Source organism: Lepidochelys olivacea, assembly GCF_965140295.1.
Source record: "Lepidochelys olivacea isolate rLepOli2 genome assembly, chromosome: 3".
In the NCBI taxonomy this organism is placed as follows: domain Eukaryota; kingdom Metazoa; phylum Chordata; order Testudines; family Cheloniidae; genus Lepidochelys; species Lepidochelys olivacea.
The window spans coordinates 56,416,719-56,438,334 of record NC_140413.1 but is presented as its reverse complement, the minus strand read 5'-3'; the positions used below and the strand labels follow the sequence as shown (position 1 = coordinate 56,438,334).

The following is a 21,616-nucleotide window of genomic DNA, read 5'->3' as shown; positions in this document are numbered from 1 at the left end:
TATAATAACTGATCAAATTGCCTGATACTTTGATTTCAGAAGAAAAGCTCTGGCTTGATTCAAGTCTAGTACAGCCCCCATAAACTCTGTTCTCTGAACTGGGGAGAGGAAACTTCTCTGCATTGACTAGCAGTCCTAAAGCAGTAAATGTTGACTAGATCAGAGATACACTGAATCACACCTGCAGTCTGGATCAGCCCTTGACAACCAGTTGTTCGAACAGGGATAAACTTGGACTCCTGATCTTCTGAGGAAGGCAGCTACTACTGCAATAACTTTTGTAAAGACCTTGAGAGCTGCTGACAGATCAAATGGTAGTACAGTGAACTGATGATTTTGATTCACCAGAAATCTGAGGTACTTCCTGTGAGCTTGGTTGGTTGCCACATGGAATTAGGTATCTTTTAAGTCAAGGGTAGCATACCAGTCTCCAGGGTCCAGGACAGGGACAACAGAAGCTAGAGTGACCATGCAAAACTTTATCTTTAATAATTTGTTGGGTTGACGCAGGTCTAAAATTGATCTGAATCCCCCATTGCTTTCAGGATCAGGAAACGGGGAATAAAACTCCATCCCTCTGTGGCAGCATGGAACCTCCTCTATGGCCCCCAACTGAAGGAGAGATTGTACCTCCTGAAGGAGGAGCTCCCTGTGAGAGTGGTCCCTGAGGAGGGGAAGGGAGGGATAGACATAAATTGAACGGTATATCCCACTTCCACAGTGCTCAAAGACCCACTGGTCCAAAGTAATTCAGGACCAAGCACTGTGGAAGTGGGACTGTTTGCAAATGTAACAGGGGCAGGGTCTGGAAATATGGGCTCCCCAACTGGCCCATCACACTTGCTGCTGGCACTTACCAGATATCTAGAAAGGCCCAGAGCTGGAGCTGAAGCAGCAGGAGGGTGAGGCCTGCACCTATAACCTCTGGACTTCTCTGAAAGGACAAGATGAGGATGTGGAGTGGGAAAATGGTGCGTCTACTGAGAATGATAGTGCTTTCTGATTGGGGAAAGCATGTACAAACCCATGGACTTAAAAGTGTCCCTTCAGTCCTTAAGCCCATGGAGCTTCCTGTCTGTCTGATCTGAGAACAAAGAAGGACCCTCAAGAGACACGTTCTAAATAGTATTCTGCGTTTCACAGGGGAGACCAAAAAACTGTAACCATGAGGCTCTCTGAATAGCATCCCCAGAAGCCATGGTCCTAGCCGTTGAGTCTGCCACTTTCAGGTCTGCCTGCACCAAAGTTCTCATTACTAGTCTACCCCTGTTCTCCATGGAGCCCCATAAATTAAAATCATAATGCCCCAGCAGAGCCTGTTGGCTGGCAATTCAAAGCTACAATTCCCCACTCAAAATAAAACTTCATGCCAAACAAGTTCAGTTTATTTGCCTCGTTTGATTGGGGGTGGGGGGAAGCCTGATGCGCACTCTCATAGTGCATAGAGAACACATAGTACTTTTGCTCTGCATGCTTTGAGGTGCAAGACAATGAAGATGGGGTCTGCCATAGTGTCTTCATAGGCTCTAATATCACCTCGTTGATTGGCAGTTGCACACTAGGTGGACCTGTCATTGATAAAATGTCAGTCAGGTGATGAAAGGACTCCCTGACCTCCTTGATCTGAATGCCCAAGTCTAAAGCCACACTCTTTAACAATTCCTGGTAGGTCTTGTAATCATCAGGAAGGTGTGAAATTGCCTCCAAGGAAAGAAACTTCTCCAGAGAGGGTGAGCATGAAGCCAAGACTGGAAGTAGCTGAACTTCCACAGGCTGCTCCTCTTCTTCCTAAGCGCCTCTTCTTGACAGTCAGTACTGGGCCCGAACACTTGAGATGGAGCAGCTTGGTGAAAGGACTAACCCACCTGGATTAGGGCACAGAGTAGGCTTGACAAGAAGAGGACGTAGAAGTTGGGGGAACCCCCACGGGTTCTAAAATGGCCATTGATAAGGGGCCAAACTCCAGTGACCTCCTGGCCATGTTCCCAGTAGCTCCCACTGTGGGGTCACGAAGGAATGTGGAGAAGGAGAATCTAGGTGGGGACCGGTAGATCCTGCTCTGAGGCTGAGAGATATAAGATGCCACTTCTGAGTCAGATGAAGAGAAATTCCCCTTCCTCCAATCATGGAGGGGTTCCTCAAGCCAGTGCCGGGGACTGGAGCAGAGAACTTGGCGATGGGCAGAGAGTCGCAACCATTGCTGGCTTCCCCTTAGGACAGTACTGATGATCTGACTATCTGGGAAATAAGCAGCTGGTGTAGTATTGCATGCTGTATCGCTGGCGTTGGTGTCAGCTGTTTCAGTAGTCCAGAGGGATGTGACTCCTGAACCACCAGTGACACCAGTACTCAGAGGTAGAGTAAATTCCTTGATGCTGCAAAGGACTCTGGGGTAGTTGGCACTGAGACCATATCTGTCTGCTGCGATGCCGCTGAAGTTGATGCTTTTGGCACTGGACTCAACAGTATCTTCTCCAGCACATAGCCAATTGTGCTGAATTAGACACTGATTTGGAGGAGGCGTGCTTAGATTTCAGTTGCACTCTACTCGACTACCTCTCACCCCTCTTTCCATGCTTGGAGGGTAGAGATCTTCCCCTGGTCAGATACTCTTTGGAAGATTTATACTTCTTCCGAGGCACAGGTGAAAGAGTCCCAGGACTCCGACAGTTGTGGAGGCGCACTTCTAACTGAAGCTAAGCACTTGACAGCAGGTTTGACCAGGATAGCTCCCAGGATGGTCTGAGCACCACCTCCATTAGCAGCAACTTCAGCCTAGCCTCCTTATTCTTTGTTGTCCTAGGCTTGAATTCCTAGCTAATCTGGCACCAGTGTATTTGCTCCTCCCTCACACTCAACTACAATGTGGGTCGTTTACCAGCATAGGTTTTGAGCAGGAAGCTCATGGCCTGAAGCCCAGCAACCGGGGCATGCCTCAGTGCCGGCAGCAGAATACATATACACACATAAAATTTTGTTTTTTAAAACAAAACAACTAACACTTACTAACTATAACAAGTACTAAACTACAACTATACCATATATACAGAGAAGAGACACAATTGTTCTGCAATGAACAGGGGTTCCAATGACCATCATGGGCAGTAAGAAGGAACTGAGGGAGGCCGGGGGCAGCTCTGCCCTTTATACCTATACGCAATGGCATACAACAGCAGATGGTGCTTGAGCTGCCCAACAAGTACCACTGAGGGAAAAAGTTTTGACAGCTGTTCGTGGGCACATAGACACCAAGAACAAAATGCATAAGTACAATCACTTGAAGAAGAATTATAGAAATGTTGGGCTGGAAGGATCTCGAGAGGTCTTCAGAGTACTTCCTCCTGCATTAAGGCATGAGCAAGTATACCTAGAGCATCCCTGACAGGTATCTGTCTAGTCTATTCTTAAAAACCTCCAATAATGGGGATTCCAAAAAACTTCTCTTAGTAGTCTATTCCAGTACTTAACTATCCTTATAGTTGGAAACTTTCTCCTAGTAACTAACCCAAAGCTCACTTGCTGCAGATTACTTCTTTTCCTACCTTCAGTGGGCATAAAGAACAATGGATCACATCCTCTTTATAACATCCCTTAACACATTTGAAAATGCCCCTTCAGTCTTTTCTCAAGACTAAACATGCCTAGTTTCTTAATCTTTCCCCATAGGTCAGATTTTCTAAACCTTTTACCATTTTTTTTAGATGTCCCCTGGACTCTCTCCAATTTGTCCACATCTTTCCTAAAGTGTGCCACCTCAATCTGGACACAGACTCCATTAATGACATGCCCTGCCAGGAAGACAAGGCTCCGAAAAGGGAAAAAGAGGAGGAAAACAATCCTCTTACTATTTAATGCTAACTAACTTTAACTTATACTAACGAACAACTATAGTCTAAACTAGAATACGAAATAGCTGAAGCACTCTCAAAGTGGACATGCTAAAGCTCCATCTCAGACCAACGCGGTACAGAAGGAACTAAGGGTGGTTCGCCTACGCATTACTATACAGCCCCAGTGTCTGGGACAAGAAGGCACAGGGTGCAGGCACAGGCCAAACAGGCACTGCTAATGGAAAAATCTCCAATCAAGGGTTCAAGAGGTGCATGCACACCTGAACTGGAGCACTCATAGGGACACTGCTTGAAGAACATCACATTCTTAATTCATTTTAATGAATATTTGTTTCAACATGGTTTAACTCAGAGCTCAAAACAACAAAACCAAAACTTGATCTTGATCAATTGATCTGTTATTCAGTAACAAGCACCACAGCATACCATCTAGGCCATGAACACAGACTATGAGATGTATTCCATCTTCTGAACCTTCATCCTCTTCTGTGCTGAAATAAGGTGCGGACGAAGCCAGTCTGAGAACATCACTATACATAAATCCAGGGAGTTTAAGTTGCTTTAATTCCTCTTTAGCCTGGAGAAAACTGGAACAAAACAGTGCTTACTATAATAATTCTGTTATATACCTTATTAAAATCCAATAAATGTAGGGTCTGCAAGAACATAATTTTCCACTGCTTTTTACTTAAATATTTCATTTATTTAGTTCATATAAAGCATAAAAACCATTTATTCCAGACTTAGGCACCCATGACAAATTATTAAAAAAGTGCAATCCAAGATAATAGTGCCAAAACAACAAAAGTAGTCAGTCCCCAAAATCCAAATTTTCCACCTCAGATCTCATGAAATCCTATTCTCCCCAAATAAAGTCCCCAGCCACAAACACAAGCTCTCCATCCTCCAAACACCTGTGCAAATTGGTCGGCTTTGAGGCATATCATAAAGGTACACAAGATTCTAGAGTTATTCCTGTCAAGTGCAATAAACAGCATTCATCTAAATGAAATATTAATGTGAATACAACTGGGTTTAATTCTTTCTTAAAGCCTGATCTGAAGCCCACTGGAAGTCAAAGTAAGTACAGACTCCCATTAACTTTACTGGACTTTGGATTAGGCAGGCACTCAGGCCTGGTTGCACAAAAGGAATTAGTCATTGCAATGCTGAGCATCACAGCAACATAGCCACCTCCTTTCGCAGAGGCAAGTGTTATTAAGCCAATGGGAGAGATCTCTCCTGTTGACTAAGAGCATCTCCACCACAAGCACTACAGTGCACCACTGTAAGTACTGTAGTGTAGATATAGCCTAAGTCTAGACTGCAGGGAGATACCTATCTCTGCTAGCAATTCACAGCTGGCAACTATCTTTGGAGTTAGGCATCTATGTTGTTTTAGCAAGAAGAGGATGGGGTCCTGGGAAGGAGACCCTCCTTCAACATTTCCCACCATTTACCAGCTGTTAGGGTACTCACCAGGGACATGGGAGACATTTGGTTCAATTCCCCCTTCCACCTGAGGGGTAAAAGGAATTTGAATAGAATCTGCCACCTTTTAGGTGAGTGCTCAACTATTGGGCTGTGGGATATTCTGATGGGAGGCTCACTTCATCTCTCTTGTTGAAGTACTGCACTGTAGATAAATAGTGCATGACAGTCATTTGAGCAGAGAGACTGTTTCCTGAATGACTGTTCTAACCACCAGACTAGAGTCATTCTCATTCTTGTGCACATGTGAGAGAGAGACAAGGTGGGTGAGGGAATATCTTTTATTGGATCAACCTCTGTCGGTGAGAGAGACAAGCTTTCAAGCTGACACGGAGTTCTTCAGGTCTGGAAAACATACTCAGAGTGTCACAGCTAAATACAAGGTGAAAGCATATTTCAAGGGACCATACAAGGTGAAGTGGCCAGTTACACCTCCCCAGTCATGCATGGAAAGGGTAAGCTCGGGGAAGAGTTTTAATGGATTGTAGATTGTTGTAATAAACCATAAATCCAGTGTCTCTATTCAGTCCATTATCTTTGAGAGAGAAAGGGCAAGAGTGAGAGCATACAAGCATGAGAATGACTCTATAGCCTGGAGGTTAGAGCACTCATCCAAGATGTGGGAGACCTACGATCAAACTGGAGTTTGAACTGGGCGGCCTCCCAACCTCCTGGGGAAGTATCCTAACCACTTTGCTAGAAGTTACAAGAGAAATCCTCGTCCTCCCCCGATCTTTGCTGTTTTGTGTGAACTCATCTGGGGGGCCCAATCTGGCAGGCAGCGTCTGAGCACACCTACTGGATTGGGCCCCACACTCAACTTCGGAGGCCAAATGTTAATCATCCTCCCATGGTTTGTGAATCGCTCTGGGTCTTAGGCAAGAAATAGATATCCAGGTGCATTGAGGGAGGTAGCAGGGCACCTACTCAGAAGCAGAAACACAGTTATCTCGGAAACTTTTACTGTAAAAATGTGGGTGCTGAGTTATTTAGGCACCTACAGGGTTAGGTGGCAGCTGAGTGGGAATTTTGTGAATCCTAGTGGAGCCTAAAACTGGTACTTAGGTGCAGGTACCAGAGGGATAAAGAATGGTAGGAGGCCTAACTCCTTTTTTGCATCCAGGCCTCAATCTCTACGTCAGATGAGGATGGAGACAATGCTTGGAATTGCCTACCAGCAGCCACTTGTAACAAACTGAAGAATTGCCACTGATGTGCTCCAAAAGGAACCATGTACCATCCTCGTTAGTAGAGAAAAAGATCATTATGTGAGGTCTCACAAGTGAGAGTCAGGAAAGCAGGGGATGCTAAAATCACTTCACCATAAAAAACAACCCTATTCTAAGTGCCCTTGTCCATGCTTATTTATATTTGATTACTGTACATATAGTCCTTAGTATAGATGCAGACTTTATGAATTACTATACATCTATAGCTCTAATAAATGTAAATGGAGAGTTTTTTAATGCTCCCATTCTTTACCAGTAGCGGGTTGCACACATTGTAGCTTCTGTAGGCTGAGCACATTGCGCCCACCAGGGGCTTCTTACATCCCTCTGTTCCTCCCCGGGCCCCACAAGCACCTTTTAGGCCACCTTCCCATGCCCATTCATTTCAGGGTCTCTCTGCTAGTCCCATCACCCCCTCCCTCATGCCTCCCTCTGTGTGCCCCCCCCATGTCTCCTCCACATATAACTGGCTATTCCCCCCCGCTGCCCCCTCCTCCCCCCAGGTCTCTGTGTTCCTCTCCATCCCATCTCCAACTCCCACCACCACCACTACAGTGTCTGCTCCTCCTTCCCAGGGCTTCTCCTCCCTCCCTTACCATCTCTCCTCCCCAGTTCCTGTTTTCCTTTTCCCAACTCTACTCCCCAACCCTGTGTCTCTGCTTCCACGCCCACCCAACCCCCCCCCCCCCCGGGTCCCTGCTTCTCACACCACCACCACTCCCTCGTCCCCAACCAATCCCTTTAAAGGTCCTGCTTTGTCCCTCATCTACTCACCCATATTCTAGGTCTCGGTTTCCCCCCTTTGCCTCCAGGTCCCTCCATCCACCTGTCCCCCACATTTCTCTCCACCCCCGATTCTACCACCGCGACCCAGACCTCCCCAGGTTCCTGTTTTTCCTCCCACCATTTCCTATCTTCTGGTCCCTCATGCTTCTCTCACTGGATCCCCACTTCTCCCTCACCCCGTCCCCACGTCCCCCCTACAAACTGTCCCTGTAAAGCTCTCTTATTTCTGTTACAGTCTGGGCTATGCACAATGTCTCCACATGGCAAATTAAGCTGCTGCCTCTGATATGTAGGCAGTAAGGGGGCAGGAACAGAGAATTTCCTTTGCCTGCAGCACTGGAGCAGTGGGGGGACCCTGATTTTCCCCTGACTCAGCCTTCTCCTGTATTCCAATTTGCTGCAAAAATTAATAGGTTTGTGCCCCTGGATGCCTGAAACATTCCCTGTAATTTTGGAATTGGTGGGATGTAGTGTTCCAAAGTTATTGTGTTACAGACAAACAGATGACAAAAAATTGCCATTGAGTTGAATGTTACACCTCACTTTGCCTGATCACTTATGCTGGGCAGCTTTTAGTTTTGTTGTCTTAAACAATTTTGTAAATCATGACGGGGCCTTTTTCTTTACCTATTATGTTAAGTTTTCATTTTATAAAACACCATATTTCTTTTCTCTGAGATCTTGAAATATTTCTATTCTGTAATTCCTCATTTTAAAATGTGTTTTAATGTAAATGTATTCAACATATATAAATCTTAAAGTTTCAATTTTGCTTTAAACTTGCCAAACAAGGTGAGATAAGTAGATGTGATAACTGGAATTCTGTGTCAACATACGCTTTCTAACAACCCTCTAAAACCTGAAAAGTTAGCTGTGTGTGCAGGAGAAAATAAATCCATAATTCATCAACCTGGAAGATATCTTGATCAAAGACCATGTTTCTTTCCCCTCTGAATACCATATTTTAAGTTTTTCAAAATTTAAAGAGACTTTGTTTTAAAATGATCACTTACGCTAGCATTTGAGGTTTGGGGGAGCTTTCATACCACGAAATAGGTGAAGCTGAGCTGCAGGATGTGCTGCCTGGCTGTTTTGTTATTGCATCAGATTTGCTTTTTGAAGAACATATAACACTGCAAGGAGAGTCTCTCAGCACAGAGGGAAAAGACAAACAACCAGGAGTACAGATAGGAGCCATATTCATTCCATCTCTTAGATGCTCGCTGTCAATCCTTTCAGATCTCAAAGCTTTTTCTTCCATTAGACCATGATTCTGCTCAAAGTCAGCATTTGTATCTCCATCTAAAATATTACTATAATCCGTTTCCTCATAATACCCATTTTCAACCATTTCTTGATCCTGCTCCTCCTCCTCCTCCTCCTCCTCCCGTTGCGAAGAGCCAACAGTTTGTTTTTCAGATTTTTCCTTTTGAGGACTATCAGGATTGTTGTTGTCAGTAGGGCAAATATCAGAAATATCTGTACTGCTTCTAGAGCCAAAGTAGTTTTCTACAAGACCTTGTTTCACAATATCGATACTGCTGGTTGATGAGAGATTATTTGCATCTGGGTGAGTCTCACTGTCAACTGTTGGCAATTCCTCAGTTGTTTGCCTTAATTCTAAAGGTTCATTATGTTTTCCCTCATTTGTTTTCTCTACATTACACTTAGCATTACTAGATACTGAACCTGAAACAACACATGGTTCTCCCAGATAAATAACTTCGGAATGTAATTCAGTTTCTCCTTCTGTAGTGTTCTGATGCCTATCAAGGCTTTGAGAGTCCTTAAAAACTGTGTCAAAGTTTGCACATGAGCTGTAATTTTTCATCTCAGTAGATATATCTTCATCTGAAGCAACTAACTGTAAAGAATCTTTTCTGTCTGAAAGTGAGGAATGCAGAGAGACAGTTTCAATGTGTGAATGCCCTGAAAATACAACACACTGTTGCTGTAAAATGATATTTGATTTTTTACTGTCATCACATTTTGGCAAATCAATTGTTCCCAGATCTAATATAGTTTTGCTGTCACTTAGTTGGCATTCAGGTACAAGTGATATCTTTGAATTTTCATCAGGTGAAAGCTCATCATCATCTGACGGTAGAGAGTTTATGGATGTCAGGGATGACTGTATTTCACTCAATGCACTAGTACTCTCAGTACAATAGCTTTCTATTGCATTTTTTATGTAATCTGGTTTTAGTAAAAGCTGAGGAAACAGTCTTTCACTGTTGTAAGCACTTTGCCCTTGAATGGTTTCAAAAAACACATCAGGGTTGGAGTGTGTTGCAAAAGAGCTTGGTTCACTTTCTACACCTGAATCTGAAAACCTAGATGAGGCATAAATGACACTAACATCTGGTAACTTAACCGTGTCTCCACTTATGGCAACATGAGTCTCTTTTGTAGAAAGAGCAGAATGATTGCTTTTTATTCTTGTCAAGGCATCTCCAGTATGTTGAAAGTTCATTTCTTGGACATCGTCCTTTTCAAGCACCAATACCTCTTCCCCCGAGTTAGTTTTACTTCCAGATTCTGCGGTCTGAAAGTTGGGCACCTGTAAATTCTCTCCATCTTGCAAAAATTCTGCCCACAACCCAGTACGAACAGTCACTTTCTCCCCTTCATAAGGATTCTTGTTATTTGGTTTGACCTCAATTGTCCTCACTCCTGATATAGTTGGCTGACAGCCAGGACAACCTTCAACTGTGCTTCTAGGTGTCAAGATGCTATCCACCTGTGTAACTCCAGTACCTGCCTGGGAGGTATTAAGTCTGCCAAAAATGGCAGAATTTGCACAATGAGAGATCACAGGGCTACACTGGCTTTGCAGAACATGGTCAGTTTGGGCAGATTTTTGTTCAGTTCTAGATGGCAAACATCTAAGTTCTTTTTGACTTATTTGCCTTGTGCAGGTCCTTGTGTCACAAGCAAAGCCATCTATTGCAGGATCCAGTCCTTTCTGATGAGATGAAGGCCTGCCTTCATAGCATTTAGAGACATCCTCTGGTGCTGTGTTTTTCAAACATTTGTAGCCTACCAAGACCACAGAGTCCTTTGAATTCTGTTTTACTATTTTTTTTGTGTTTTCAGTTTTCATTGTTTTCATTAGTTTAGTAACCTTAACTTTGGATTTATTTACATCTTCATTTTTCCCTTTCAAAGACTTTGTTAGCTGCTTTTCACTTTCTGAATGCCAAATGTTGGAGGCACCTGCAGGTCTGATTTTCAACTCTGGGCTAGAAAAACCAGCTACAAAACCTTCTTCGGCCTCAAATTTATCCAGCTTATTGGACTCTGACCTCTGAAGATTTTCAACTGCTACCCAGGGTACAGCCAAATCTTTTACCACAAAAAAAAAAAAAAAAAAAGTGAGAAAAGGAAAGTACAGTTTATAACAAGATTATGCAAATTACTAAAGCTATACAACTTTCATTACGAAATTAAAAAAAAACTCTACAGCTATTCAAAATATAAACTAGATAAACATTTCGAAGGAACATTTCTCTATAGCTAGAAAATATACAGAAAAGTGTACCTAATTTTTCTATAGCGTAACTCATTCTTCAGAGGAAAAACACACAAGCTTGTATTTACCTTCGGTAATGGAATCTAAATACCGATCTTCAAAGATTATAGGTAATGAGTTCAGATCTCCATCTAGTTCACTGCATTCAATAGGAAGAGGTGGAAGAGAACTGCAGAAGGAGGTGTTTTTGATAGCTGAACACATCTGTAGATGACTCTGAGCACTGAAAAATATTACCTTGTATTAAGAGAATTATAACAGAGGATGGTAATCCTACAAAGTAAATTGTTACTGTTAATACTTAAACAGAATGCGCTAAATCTAAGTTCCTATTAAATTAGTTACACAAGTATGTACAAGGCATTTTTGTAATCTGACGCACACTTGTGACATATGCTGTGCACTACAAACTGTTTCCGTGCATTTAGCAACACGATTTGGAAAAGTAATAAGAAAAGCCTCAATATATTCTATTTCAAGTTACTCACTGTAGTTCTTGATATGCAAGAGCAGCTTGCCTTGGATGCTCAAGACAAAAGAATGCTTCGGAAAACCTTCGTACCTGAAAGATTCCAACAATTATAACTAGCAAAATAAGAATTCTTTTTACATAGAAAAAGCAATTAAAAAAAACCCAACAACATTGCTATGTCACAATGTCAGTGTCGCGCATGAATAAATAGTAACATTTTCATGAAATGCTCAGTCATCAAATTTCATGAACAAGAGTGTCAGTTGATGTCTCTTTTTTTTTTTTTCAGCAGTACTAACAGATGTAGGATTAGGGCAGATATTAGTTTTGAAAGGGCAGCATGGTCTTGACCAAATAGGGCAAATGTAACATGCTCCAGTTGCCTATCTGGACACATAACAGAGACAAGAACAAAAAAAATTAAGATAAATTTGAATAAAAGGAAGTTTAGTTAATATCTATGAGCAAGTTCAAAAATGTATAATGGTTATCCTCAAGAGTGGAAACTCATCAAATATTCTTCAGTTCATGAGAATGAGGCAGGCCAGAATTATACAAGGGTGTGTAATTTGACCTTTTTCTGTTCCAGATTTCAAAGTGAACAAAATATAGTCCATCCATCCAATTACAATGTACAGATTTTACATTTTACATTGCCTTTACCATTGCTCCTGCAGTTTATAATGCCAAAAGTACTGTGCCAGCAATGATTACCCATTAAGATTTAGTTGTCAAAATACATGAATAAAATAAAGCAAATACAATATTTAGGTTTTTTTGCAGCACAAAGGAGCTTATATTTACCTGTTGTCAAAACAGAAGAATGAAATATATCCGATTAATTTTAAAATGGAGAAACTGAAACTGTGGAATATACAGTAATCTATTATATGTAAAAAAATACAGTAGTGCAATGTTAATATTCCACACGTGAGTACACAATAGTCAGGAACATCAGATCTCCCCAACTGCACATATCATATATTAAGATATGCATACAGTAGCCTAACCAGTAACCTCAAGTCTTATATAAACGTAACATGGGTAAATTAACATTGTTATGAGAACTTCTACTTTTGCATCGCCTCACCGCTGTGTTCAAACATGCCATTTTAATGCTGCATTACAATAGATTTTACCTAGTTTGGTTGGTTTTAAAGGAGATGCAGAGAAAGATGTTGTGGTGTAGAACAGCAGAGTTTCGAGCAACCCTGCATGCTACTATCTTCAGCATAAACATCTGTTTTATTTACTATCTGATATAATAATTGTAAGAAATGTTTGAAATCACTCGGCCATCTAACTGTACTTGTAGATAGTCTGTTTAACAATGTTTTCTTGCTACTTTCTCTTGCCCGTCCCCTCTGAGTACTTGATACACTCATGGTCTCTTCTTAGATTATACACTCTTCAGGGCAGAAGCTGACTCAGTATGTACTCAGTCAATCCCCAATTGATTCCCCTGGGTGCCACCATTTCAGCTACACACATACACCAACAATCACAGCTACATACTATACAAGGAAAATCTAGTCAAGCATTACTGAGTTCTACAGCATAGGATTATAGCACTATGCAATTCATGTAGACACACAGGCAATACTTAAAATGAAAAGACAAAATGACTTTTTGGTTTATGGGTAAAAGCCCATTTAAGTGTTATTTTCCCAGGCAGCAAGTGTTCACAGTAAATATTTTTCAGAGAGAACTATTTCCCAGCCATATGTCAAAATCTGATTTAAAATTTCTGTCATTAAAGTTTATTTTAATGGAAAAATATTTCTTCCCAGCTGCATAATTCAGAAAAAGAAAAAAAACCCACAGTACCACAAAATTCATCTTTAGGCTATCATCAAGCACGAAAAGGTTCAACCACAGAAAAAAGTTTTTCCAAAAAGTTATGGGGAAATGAAAATAGCTGCATTGCAAACTTAACTTATAGCTTTTGTTATAGCTTTTACCAGCAGAAAAAGCTCATCTATTTTTCCTGTCACAGGGAATCATATTTAAATGATACACAAATGTCCTTGTGTGTAGAAGTAGACTTTCAGTTATAATGTCTCCTTAGATCTTAAATTTGCTGCTCTGGAAGCATAAAAGCAATCTTGGCTAGATGGTCTTTGTTTTTATCATCAGACAAACCACACTTTCGAATTCATTCCTACAAAAGATTGCATCCCTTTGTTCTGGAAAAATGGTTAAGGCATTGTCTAACCCAGACACAACCCTTAGGAGGAAAAGTTAGCATGGCCTGGGAAATATGGAGAAATGGTCATGTTAATATCCCTTCCTCGGAAGTCTGAGAAAGAGCTTGGATGGGTGTTCAAATGGGAAAAGCATAAACAAAACAAAACAAAAACTTCAATGAGACATTCCAATCAAGCACCATGGGAAAAGTTCTTTACACAGAAATTAACTCTTCCTCTTTGTCATAGGATGTGCCCTACCTGTGACAGGCTCCTGTAAGGGAGAACAAGCCAATTCAGACCCACCTGTAAGTGGTAGGTTTATTATTGTTAGGATTATGGTGGCACCCACATTCAAAGAATACGGTAAAACAGTCCCTGCACTGTAATTTAGGAAAGGAACCCAGTGCATCATATTAACAAAAGCGATATTACTCAAATTATCCAAAATTGAAGTACAATTGATTTTTGTCCTAAACCAGTGATTAGAAATGGTGTGTATGGGGGGGCTTTTACTGCTGCCGGCCTAGGTGAACAGAACCCCAGGTGGTGGTGTGTGTGTGTGTGGGGGGGCTTTTACTGGGTTATAGATTTTTGTAATAAGACATAAATCCAGTATCTCTATTTGTTCCATGATTTTTAGTGCCCAGCAAAAGTTATGAATTTAAGCTTCCAGGTGTTGTGCGAATTTCCCTTGAGGATGAGGACTGACAGCTGACATATAGAGTGATTGCTTTGTGAAAAGTGTTTACCCACAGGTGATTTGGTGGTTTTGTCTTTCATCATTTTTCTGTGTAAATTCATTTGAGAGGACAGTGATTGTCTCGTGTCACCCAAATAGTTGTTATTGGGGCATTTAGTGCACTGGATGAGGTACACCACAAGTTGTGATAGGCATATGTAGGACCTATGGACCTTGAAAAATGTGTTGTGGGGGTATTGATTATTATAGCAGTGGGGGGACATGGCTGCAGGTTATGCATCTCCTGTTCTGGCAGGATCTGGTGCTGTTTTGAGTTTCTGTGTCCTATTTTGTGCAGCTTCCTTCTGATGATGAGTTTAGAGAGGTTGGGGGTTGTTTGAAGGCCAGAACAGGGGGTTCAGGAAAGATTTTCTTCAGGATGTAGTCCCCATCAACTGTAACTGTTTAATGATACTCCATATGGGTTCCAGTGTGGAGTGGTAGGTGACAACTAGGGGTATGCAGTCAGAGAGGGTTTTATATCTGTATTGTAGCAGGTTCTCTCGGGGTATTTGGGTGACCCATTCCATGATGTGATCCACTCCTCTGATGGAGTGTCCCTATCTTGTGAAGGCGGTTTTAAGTGAGTCAAGGTTTATATCCCTGACTTTCTCCTTGGAGCATATTCTGTTGTACCTGAGTGCCTGACTGTAGATACCAGATTTCTTGGCATGTTGGCGGTGGTTACTGGATCTGTGAATGTAAGTATGGTGACTCATGGGTTTCTCGTATATAGTTGTTTGTAGGGTTCCATCACTGAAGCTGATTGTGGTGTCCTGGAAGTTGACGTTAGTGTGGGAGTGGTCTAGAGAGAGTTTAATGGATGGGTGGTAGTTGCTGAAGTTGTGATGGAAACCTATGTGGGAGTTTAGGTCTGCTCAGAGGATGAAAATATCATTGATGTATCCTCAGGTATATAATTGGTTTCATGGTGAATTTGTCCAGAAATTCTTCCTAAGGGTCACCCATAGATTGGAAGAGATTGGCATATTGAGGAGCCAACCTAGTTCCCTTGGTTTTTCCCATGGTTCGGACAAAGGGTTTGTTGTTGAATATAAAATAGTTGTGGGCAAGAATGAAATGGATGAGTCTGGGGATGTGTTTGAGGTGGCTGAGTGTTGTCCATTGCCTTGAAGATATTTGAGGCAGACAGCGATGCCACCATTTTGATGGATGGTGGTGTATAGGGATTTATCATTGATGTAATTATATGTCTGAGTTACATCAATGATATTTTTATGGGTCCTACAAATGCCTACCACAACATGTACACAACCGCGCACTAAATGTTCGAATAACAACTATGTGGGTGAAACGAGACAATCAATATACTCTTGAATGCACTCACACAGAAAAATGATAGAAGACAAAAAACACCAAATCACCTGGGGGCAACACTTTTCACAAAGCCTATCTGACCTCACAGTCCTCATCCTCAAAAGGAAACCTGCACAACACCTGGGAACTTAAATTCATAACTTTGCTAGTCACAAAAAATCATGGACTGAATACCCCCCCCCATCTTTTTTCTCCCTATGACTAGAGCAGGGGTCGGCAACTTATGGCACACGTGCCAAAGACAGCACACAAACCGTTTTTTAATGGCACACTGCTGCCTACCGGGTCCCAGCTGCTGGTCCCACTCATCGTGCTGCCGAACCCAGGCCGGCAGTGGGTCTGTGGCCAGGACCCCGGCAGGCAGCAGTGTGCCATTAAAAATCCTGCCCACTCCGGCCCGCTCTTCTCCGGCCCCCCACCTGCGGGGGCAGGGTGAAGAAGCTTGGTCCTGCCGGCTGCTGCTGCAGGGCAGGCAAGTTCCCCCTCCCCCACCTCTTCCGCTGGCGTGCTGGGTTCCTGCCCCTCCTCGTCTCCCTTCTTGCCGCCGATCAGCTGATGGCTCTTGTGAGAGAGGGAGGGGGAGAAGCGAGCCGCAGCACGCTCTCTGCTCCGGGGAGGAGGCGGAGAAGAGGTGGGGACGGGCCGTGCAGAAGCCACTCTGGGCAGTGTGCTGGGAGCACCTCCAGGACCCTAGCCCACACCCCCAGCCCTCACCCCCACACTCCCCCAGCCCCTTGCCCTGACCCCTGCACCCCCCCACACCCCAGCCATCATCCCCCCTACCCCCCCAGCCCTGATCCCTGCAACCCCCCACACACCCCAGCCCCCTGCCTTGACCCCTGCTCCCCCTCACCCCCCCAGCCCTCTGCCCTGACCCCTACATCCCCCTCGCACACCCACAGCCCTCTGCCCTGACCCCTGCACCCCTCATACACCCCAGCCTCCTGCCCTGACCCCTGCACCCCCCCACAACCCCAGCCCTGATTCCCGCCCCCCCTCCCCACTCCATGCCCTGACTCTTTCACCCCGTACATTCCCACCCCCACCCTGAGCACCCAACGGGAGCTCCTGCACCCCCCCCCCCACCACATTCCCACTTGCACCCCTCGCACCAAATGGGAGCTGCCCTGGTAAGCACTCCATGCCCAAACCTCTTGCCCCAACCCTGAGCCCCCTCCCTCATTCTAGCTCCTGGCCATCCCCTACACCCCAACCCCCAGCCTGCTCCTTCACCCCCAGCCCTGTGCTCAGTGCACTCCCACCCTCAGCTCAGTGCAGAGAGAGAGAGGAAGAGAATTGGTTAGAACCAGGGAGAAGGTAGGTACCCACTCTATGTGGGCAGGGCTGGGATCCCAGACAGGCAGTGGGCTGAGCAGGGCTGGCAGCCGGGACCCTGGCTGGCAGAAGCTGGCGGACGGAACCCCAGCCCGGCAGCGGGCTGAGCCGCTCAGCCCAGTGCCGGTCTGGGGTCCTGGCCACCGGCCCCGCTCAGCCCGCTGCTGGTCTGGGGTTCTGGCTGCCAGCCCCTTGCCAGCTGGGGTCCCAGCCACAGGCCCCGCTCAGCCTGCTGCCGGCCTAGGTGAACAGAACCCCAGGCTGGCAGCAGGCTGAGCGGGCCGGCGGCATAAGATCAGCATTTTAATTTAATTTTAAATGAAGTTTCTTAAACATTTTGAAAACCTTGTTTACTTTACATACGACAATAGTTTAGTTATATAATATACAGACTTATACAGAGAGACCTTCTAAAGAACGTTAAAATGTATTACTGGCATGCGGAACCTTAAATTAAAAGTGAATAAATGAAGACTCGGCACACCACTTCTGAAAGGCTGCTGACCCCTGGACTAGAGACAAGTTAACTGGCCACTTCACCTTGAATGGTCTCTTACAATATCTGTTAACTACTGAGGCTGACCAATATGCATTAACTACTTATGCCAAACAACCTACTCCACCCTGTATTTAGCTGTGACACTCAAAATACATTTCCCAGACCCAAAGAAGAGCTCTGTATAAGCTTAAAAGCTTGTCTCTTTCACCAGCAGAAGTTGGTCCAATAAAAATATTACCTCATCCACCTTGTCTCTCGAATATCTTTGGACCGACAGAACTACAAGAACAATGCATTATACACAACTGTTTATTAAGTGAATTTTAACACTTATGAAAGGAGCTGGATTAACAGCTCTAGACAGTTCTCTGTATATGTCATTGGCAAGCTTGACCAAACTGCCGCAAACTTGACTTAAAGGAATCAGTACTAGGGATGTAGTGCCAATCTTTAAAAAAGGGAAGAAGGAAGATCCTGGGAACTACAGGCCAGTCAGCCTCACCTCAGTCCCTGGAAAAATCATGGAGCAGGTCCTCAAAGAATCAATCCTGAAGCACTTGCATGAGAGGAAAGTGATCAGGAACAGCCAGCATGGATTCACCAAAGGAAGGTCATGCCTGACTAATCTAATTGCCTTTTATGATGAGATTACTGGTTCTGTGGATGAAGGGAAAGCAGTGGATGTATTGTTTCTTGACTTTAGCAAAGCTTTTGACACTGTCTCCCATAGTATTCTTGTCAGCAAGTTAAGGAAGTATGGGCTGGATGAATGCACTATAAGGTGGGTAGAAAGCTGGCTAGATTGTCGGGCTCAACGGGTAGTGATCAATGGCTCCATGTCTAGTTGGCAGCTGGTATCAAGTGGAGTGCCCCAAGGGTCGGTCCTGGGGCCGGTTTTATTCAATATCTTCATAAATGATCTGGAGGATGGTGTGGATTGCACTCTCAGCAAATTTGCGGATGATACTAAACTGGGAGGAGTGGTAGATACGCTGGAGGGGAGGGATAGGATACAGAAGGACCTAGACCAATTGGAGGATTGGGCCAAAAGGAATCTGATGAGGTTCAATAAGGATAAGTGCAGGGTCCTGCACTTAGGACGGAAGAACCCAATGCACAGCTACAGACTAGGGACCGAATGGCTAGGCAGCAGTTCTGCGGAAAAGGACCTAGGGGTGACAGCGGACGAGAAGCTGGATATGAGTCAGCAGTGTGCCCTTGTTGCCAAGAAGGCCAATGGCATTTTGGGATGTATAAGTAGGGGCATAGCGAGCAGATCGAGGGACGTGATCGTTCCCCTCTATTCGACATTGGTGAGGCCTCATCTGGAGTACTGTGTCCAGTTTTGGGCCCCACACTTCAAGAAGGATGTGGATAAATTGGAGAGAGTCCAGCGAAGGCCAACAAAAATGATTAGGGGACTGGAACACATGAGTTATGAGGAGAGGCTGAGGGAGCTGGGATTGTTTAGCCTGCAGAAGAGAAGAATGAGGGGGGATTTGATAGCTGCTTTCAACTACCTGAAAGGGGGTTCCAAAGAGGATGGCTCTAGACTGTTCTCAATGGTAGCAGATGACAGAACGAGGAGTAATGGTCTCAAGTTGCAGTGGGGGAGGTTTAGATTGGATATTAGGAAAAACTTTTTCACTAAGAGGGTGGTGAAACACTGGAATGCGTTACCTAGGGAGGTGGTAGAATCTCCTTCCTTAGAGGTTTTTAAGGTCAGGCTTGACAAAGCCCTGGCTGGGATGATTTAACTGGGAATTGGTCCTGCTTTGAGCAGGGGGTTGGACTAGATGACCTTCTGGGGTCCCTTCCAACCCTGATATTCTATGATTCTATGGTAGTTCAGTCTCCATGTCTCATTGACGCTTGACTTTTATGTAGAGATTACAATAACAAGGGCATCAACTAGTGCCAAATATCCATGAGGAAATGGACAGATTACCAACTAATTTCATATATGACACCTGTCAACCAGCAGATGGCAATGACTTTCTATCATTACCAACTCGGGATGACTTCATAACAGACTTAGCTGTGAAAGGTTTTGTACCCTATTATAAATCATCTATCATGAAGTCCCACACAATTGTGTTTTCCAATAAGAAATAAACAAACGAAGAGGAGGGATCTTTTTTTTTAAAAAAAAAAATCACATTACTGTGGAGAACACATTGTTGCCCAGAGATGCGCAGGCAGTCAATGTGAGATTTTTAGTTTTCTTAAATTTTTAGTTGGGATATCAGAAATAGTTTCAGGATAATGTGTTCAGGCCTACCAGAAGATGTCACTATCGAACAAAAGTTTATCATTACAAAATGTTTATATACTAGACTGATTGATTTATATTATAAAAAATAATTCTCTCTAATTCATTGGTTCCCAAACTGGGGTTCGCAGAACGTTACAGGGGGTTCGCCAGAAAAATTTCACTAATGGCGGCCAGAGGACCCTGGGCACTAGAGGCAGAAGGTAGGACCCGATTCCAGGGCAGACAGCCCGAGCCCCAGGGAGAGCGGGGCCGCGCAGTTGGGGCTGGCAGCCGAGCCCTGCCCCCGTCAGCAGGGGAGCCGGCTGCCCGAACCCCAGTGCTCCATGTGGGGCTGGCAGCCTGAGCCCCAGGGAGAGAGGGGCAGGGCAGTTGGGGCTGGCAGCCCGAGTCCTACCCCTGTCAGCGGGGGAGCCGGCCACCCGAACCCCAGAGCTCCACATGGGGCCGGAAGCCCGAGCCCCAGGAAGAGCTGGGCCGGGCAGTTGGGGCTGGCAGCCCGAGCCCTGCCCCCATGAGCGGGGGAGCCGCAGCCAGAACCCCAGTGCTCCGTGCAGGGCTGGCAGCCTGAGCCCCAGGGAGAGAGGGGGCCGGGCAATTGGGGTTGGCAGCCTGAGCCCCGGCGGTCACCGGAGCGGTCAACGGGGTCCAGCAGCAAGAGCCCCGCCGAGTGTGGAGGAAATTTAAACTTAAATCCCTGGAAATATTCATTTTTAAGAGGGGGTTCACGAGATTTCAGAATTTAGTGAAAGGGGTTTGCGGGCTGTTAAAGTTTGGGAACCACTGCTCTAATTTTAAAATCTTTTTTCACATAACCTACCTAATTAAAAACCTCATTAGCTGTACATTGTAATTGTGTACATACAAACTCTCACTCAACAAGACTGTAGTTTTTTTTGTAATGTAGCAATCAAAATCTGTTGCAATTTTTAACTCAGAGGGATGATGTCTTATTAAAGGTAATCTGCAAGAATTTTAAAAAATAATATAATTGATTTATGTGCTGAATGTCTCCAATAACAAAAATTCGGCATAATTGCTTCAGAAATATTTATATTGCAATACCAAGACATACAATGAGCATAAAAAACAGACCCAGATGTCTTCGATAAACAGCACACAAAATCCAGTACAAGGAAAATCAATCAGCATAATACAGGTTTATCGCAGGAAGAGGTGATACTTTGCAGAAAGGATAGTCTATAAATATGAGAATAGTTAAATTAGCAAAGATGAAGCATTTAATAGAGCATGTTATCAAGCAACGTATCAATTTCTTGCAATAAAGGCGCACAAGACTTTCTGTGGCAGAGAGGATAATAAATAGGATCTCTCATATCACAACTAAATGTATTAGCAGCCTAAAACCAAAAAGGCTGCACCATCAGACATGAGCAGATCATATCATAAGTGAGCCCCCTTTTCACTGCAAGCTCTCCAGCACAAGGATATCTCAGGAATCCCCAGAGCATAAAGACTCTCATTAGTATTTACTGAATAACACAAGTGCTATATTGTGCATCCCAGAATTAGGTTCCAAGTACACAGTCAAACATTCTCTTAAATCAATGCTCATAAATTTACTATTCATTTTTAAATTTTAGGTCCCCATAACTCCAGGATTTTTGGCTGCTGCTGCTACAATGATATGTGAACAGCAGAGTGTTTTCTGTGGACTGCAACATAAACCAGAATTTTCTGCTCAATCCTGCAGCCACACTTTATGGGGTCAATTAAGTGGACATGGATTTTTGTTTATTTTTCATTAAAAGGCACGTGTTTGCACAGTGTTTCAGAGAAACAGTTTTTAAACATCTTTTGATATAGAAAATGATGAAAATCACTTTTGCAAACCAGTGCTTTATAACTTAAAAAGTTCCATT

General features: G+C 43.9%; 1 protein-coding gene across 5 annotated transcripts in view; it reads right to left on the bottom strand.

Moving 5' to 3' along the window:
- Positions 1-21,616, bottom strand: part of FAM135A (family with sequence similarity 135 member A) — a 140,304-nt gene that overhangs the window by 28,089 nt on the left and 90,599 nt on the right. For all 5 annotated transcript variants that reach the window (XR_014711101.1, XM_084624751.1, XM_084624753.1 and 2 more), the window contains 4 exons: positions 11,378-11,451; positions 10,958-11,112; positions 8,371-10,702; positions 4,278-4,438 (listed from right to left, as the gene is read on the bottom strand). Coding sequence is in view for 4 of the 5 variants with exons in the window: in XM_084624751.1 (XP_084480877.1) it covers positions 4,278-4,438; positions 8,371-10,702; positions 10,958-11,112; positions 11,378-11,451 (2,722 nt within the window). In the remaining variant the exon portion in view is untranslated. The remainder of the gene's footprint in view (positions 1-4,277; positions 4,439-8,370; positions 10,703-10,957; positions 11,113-11,377; positions 11,452-21,616) is intronic.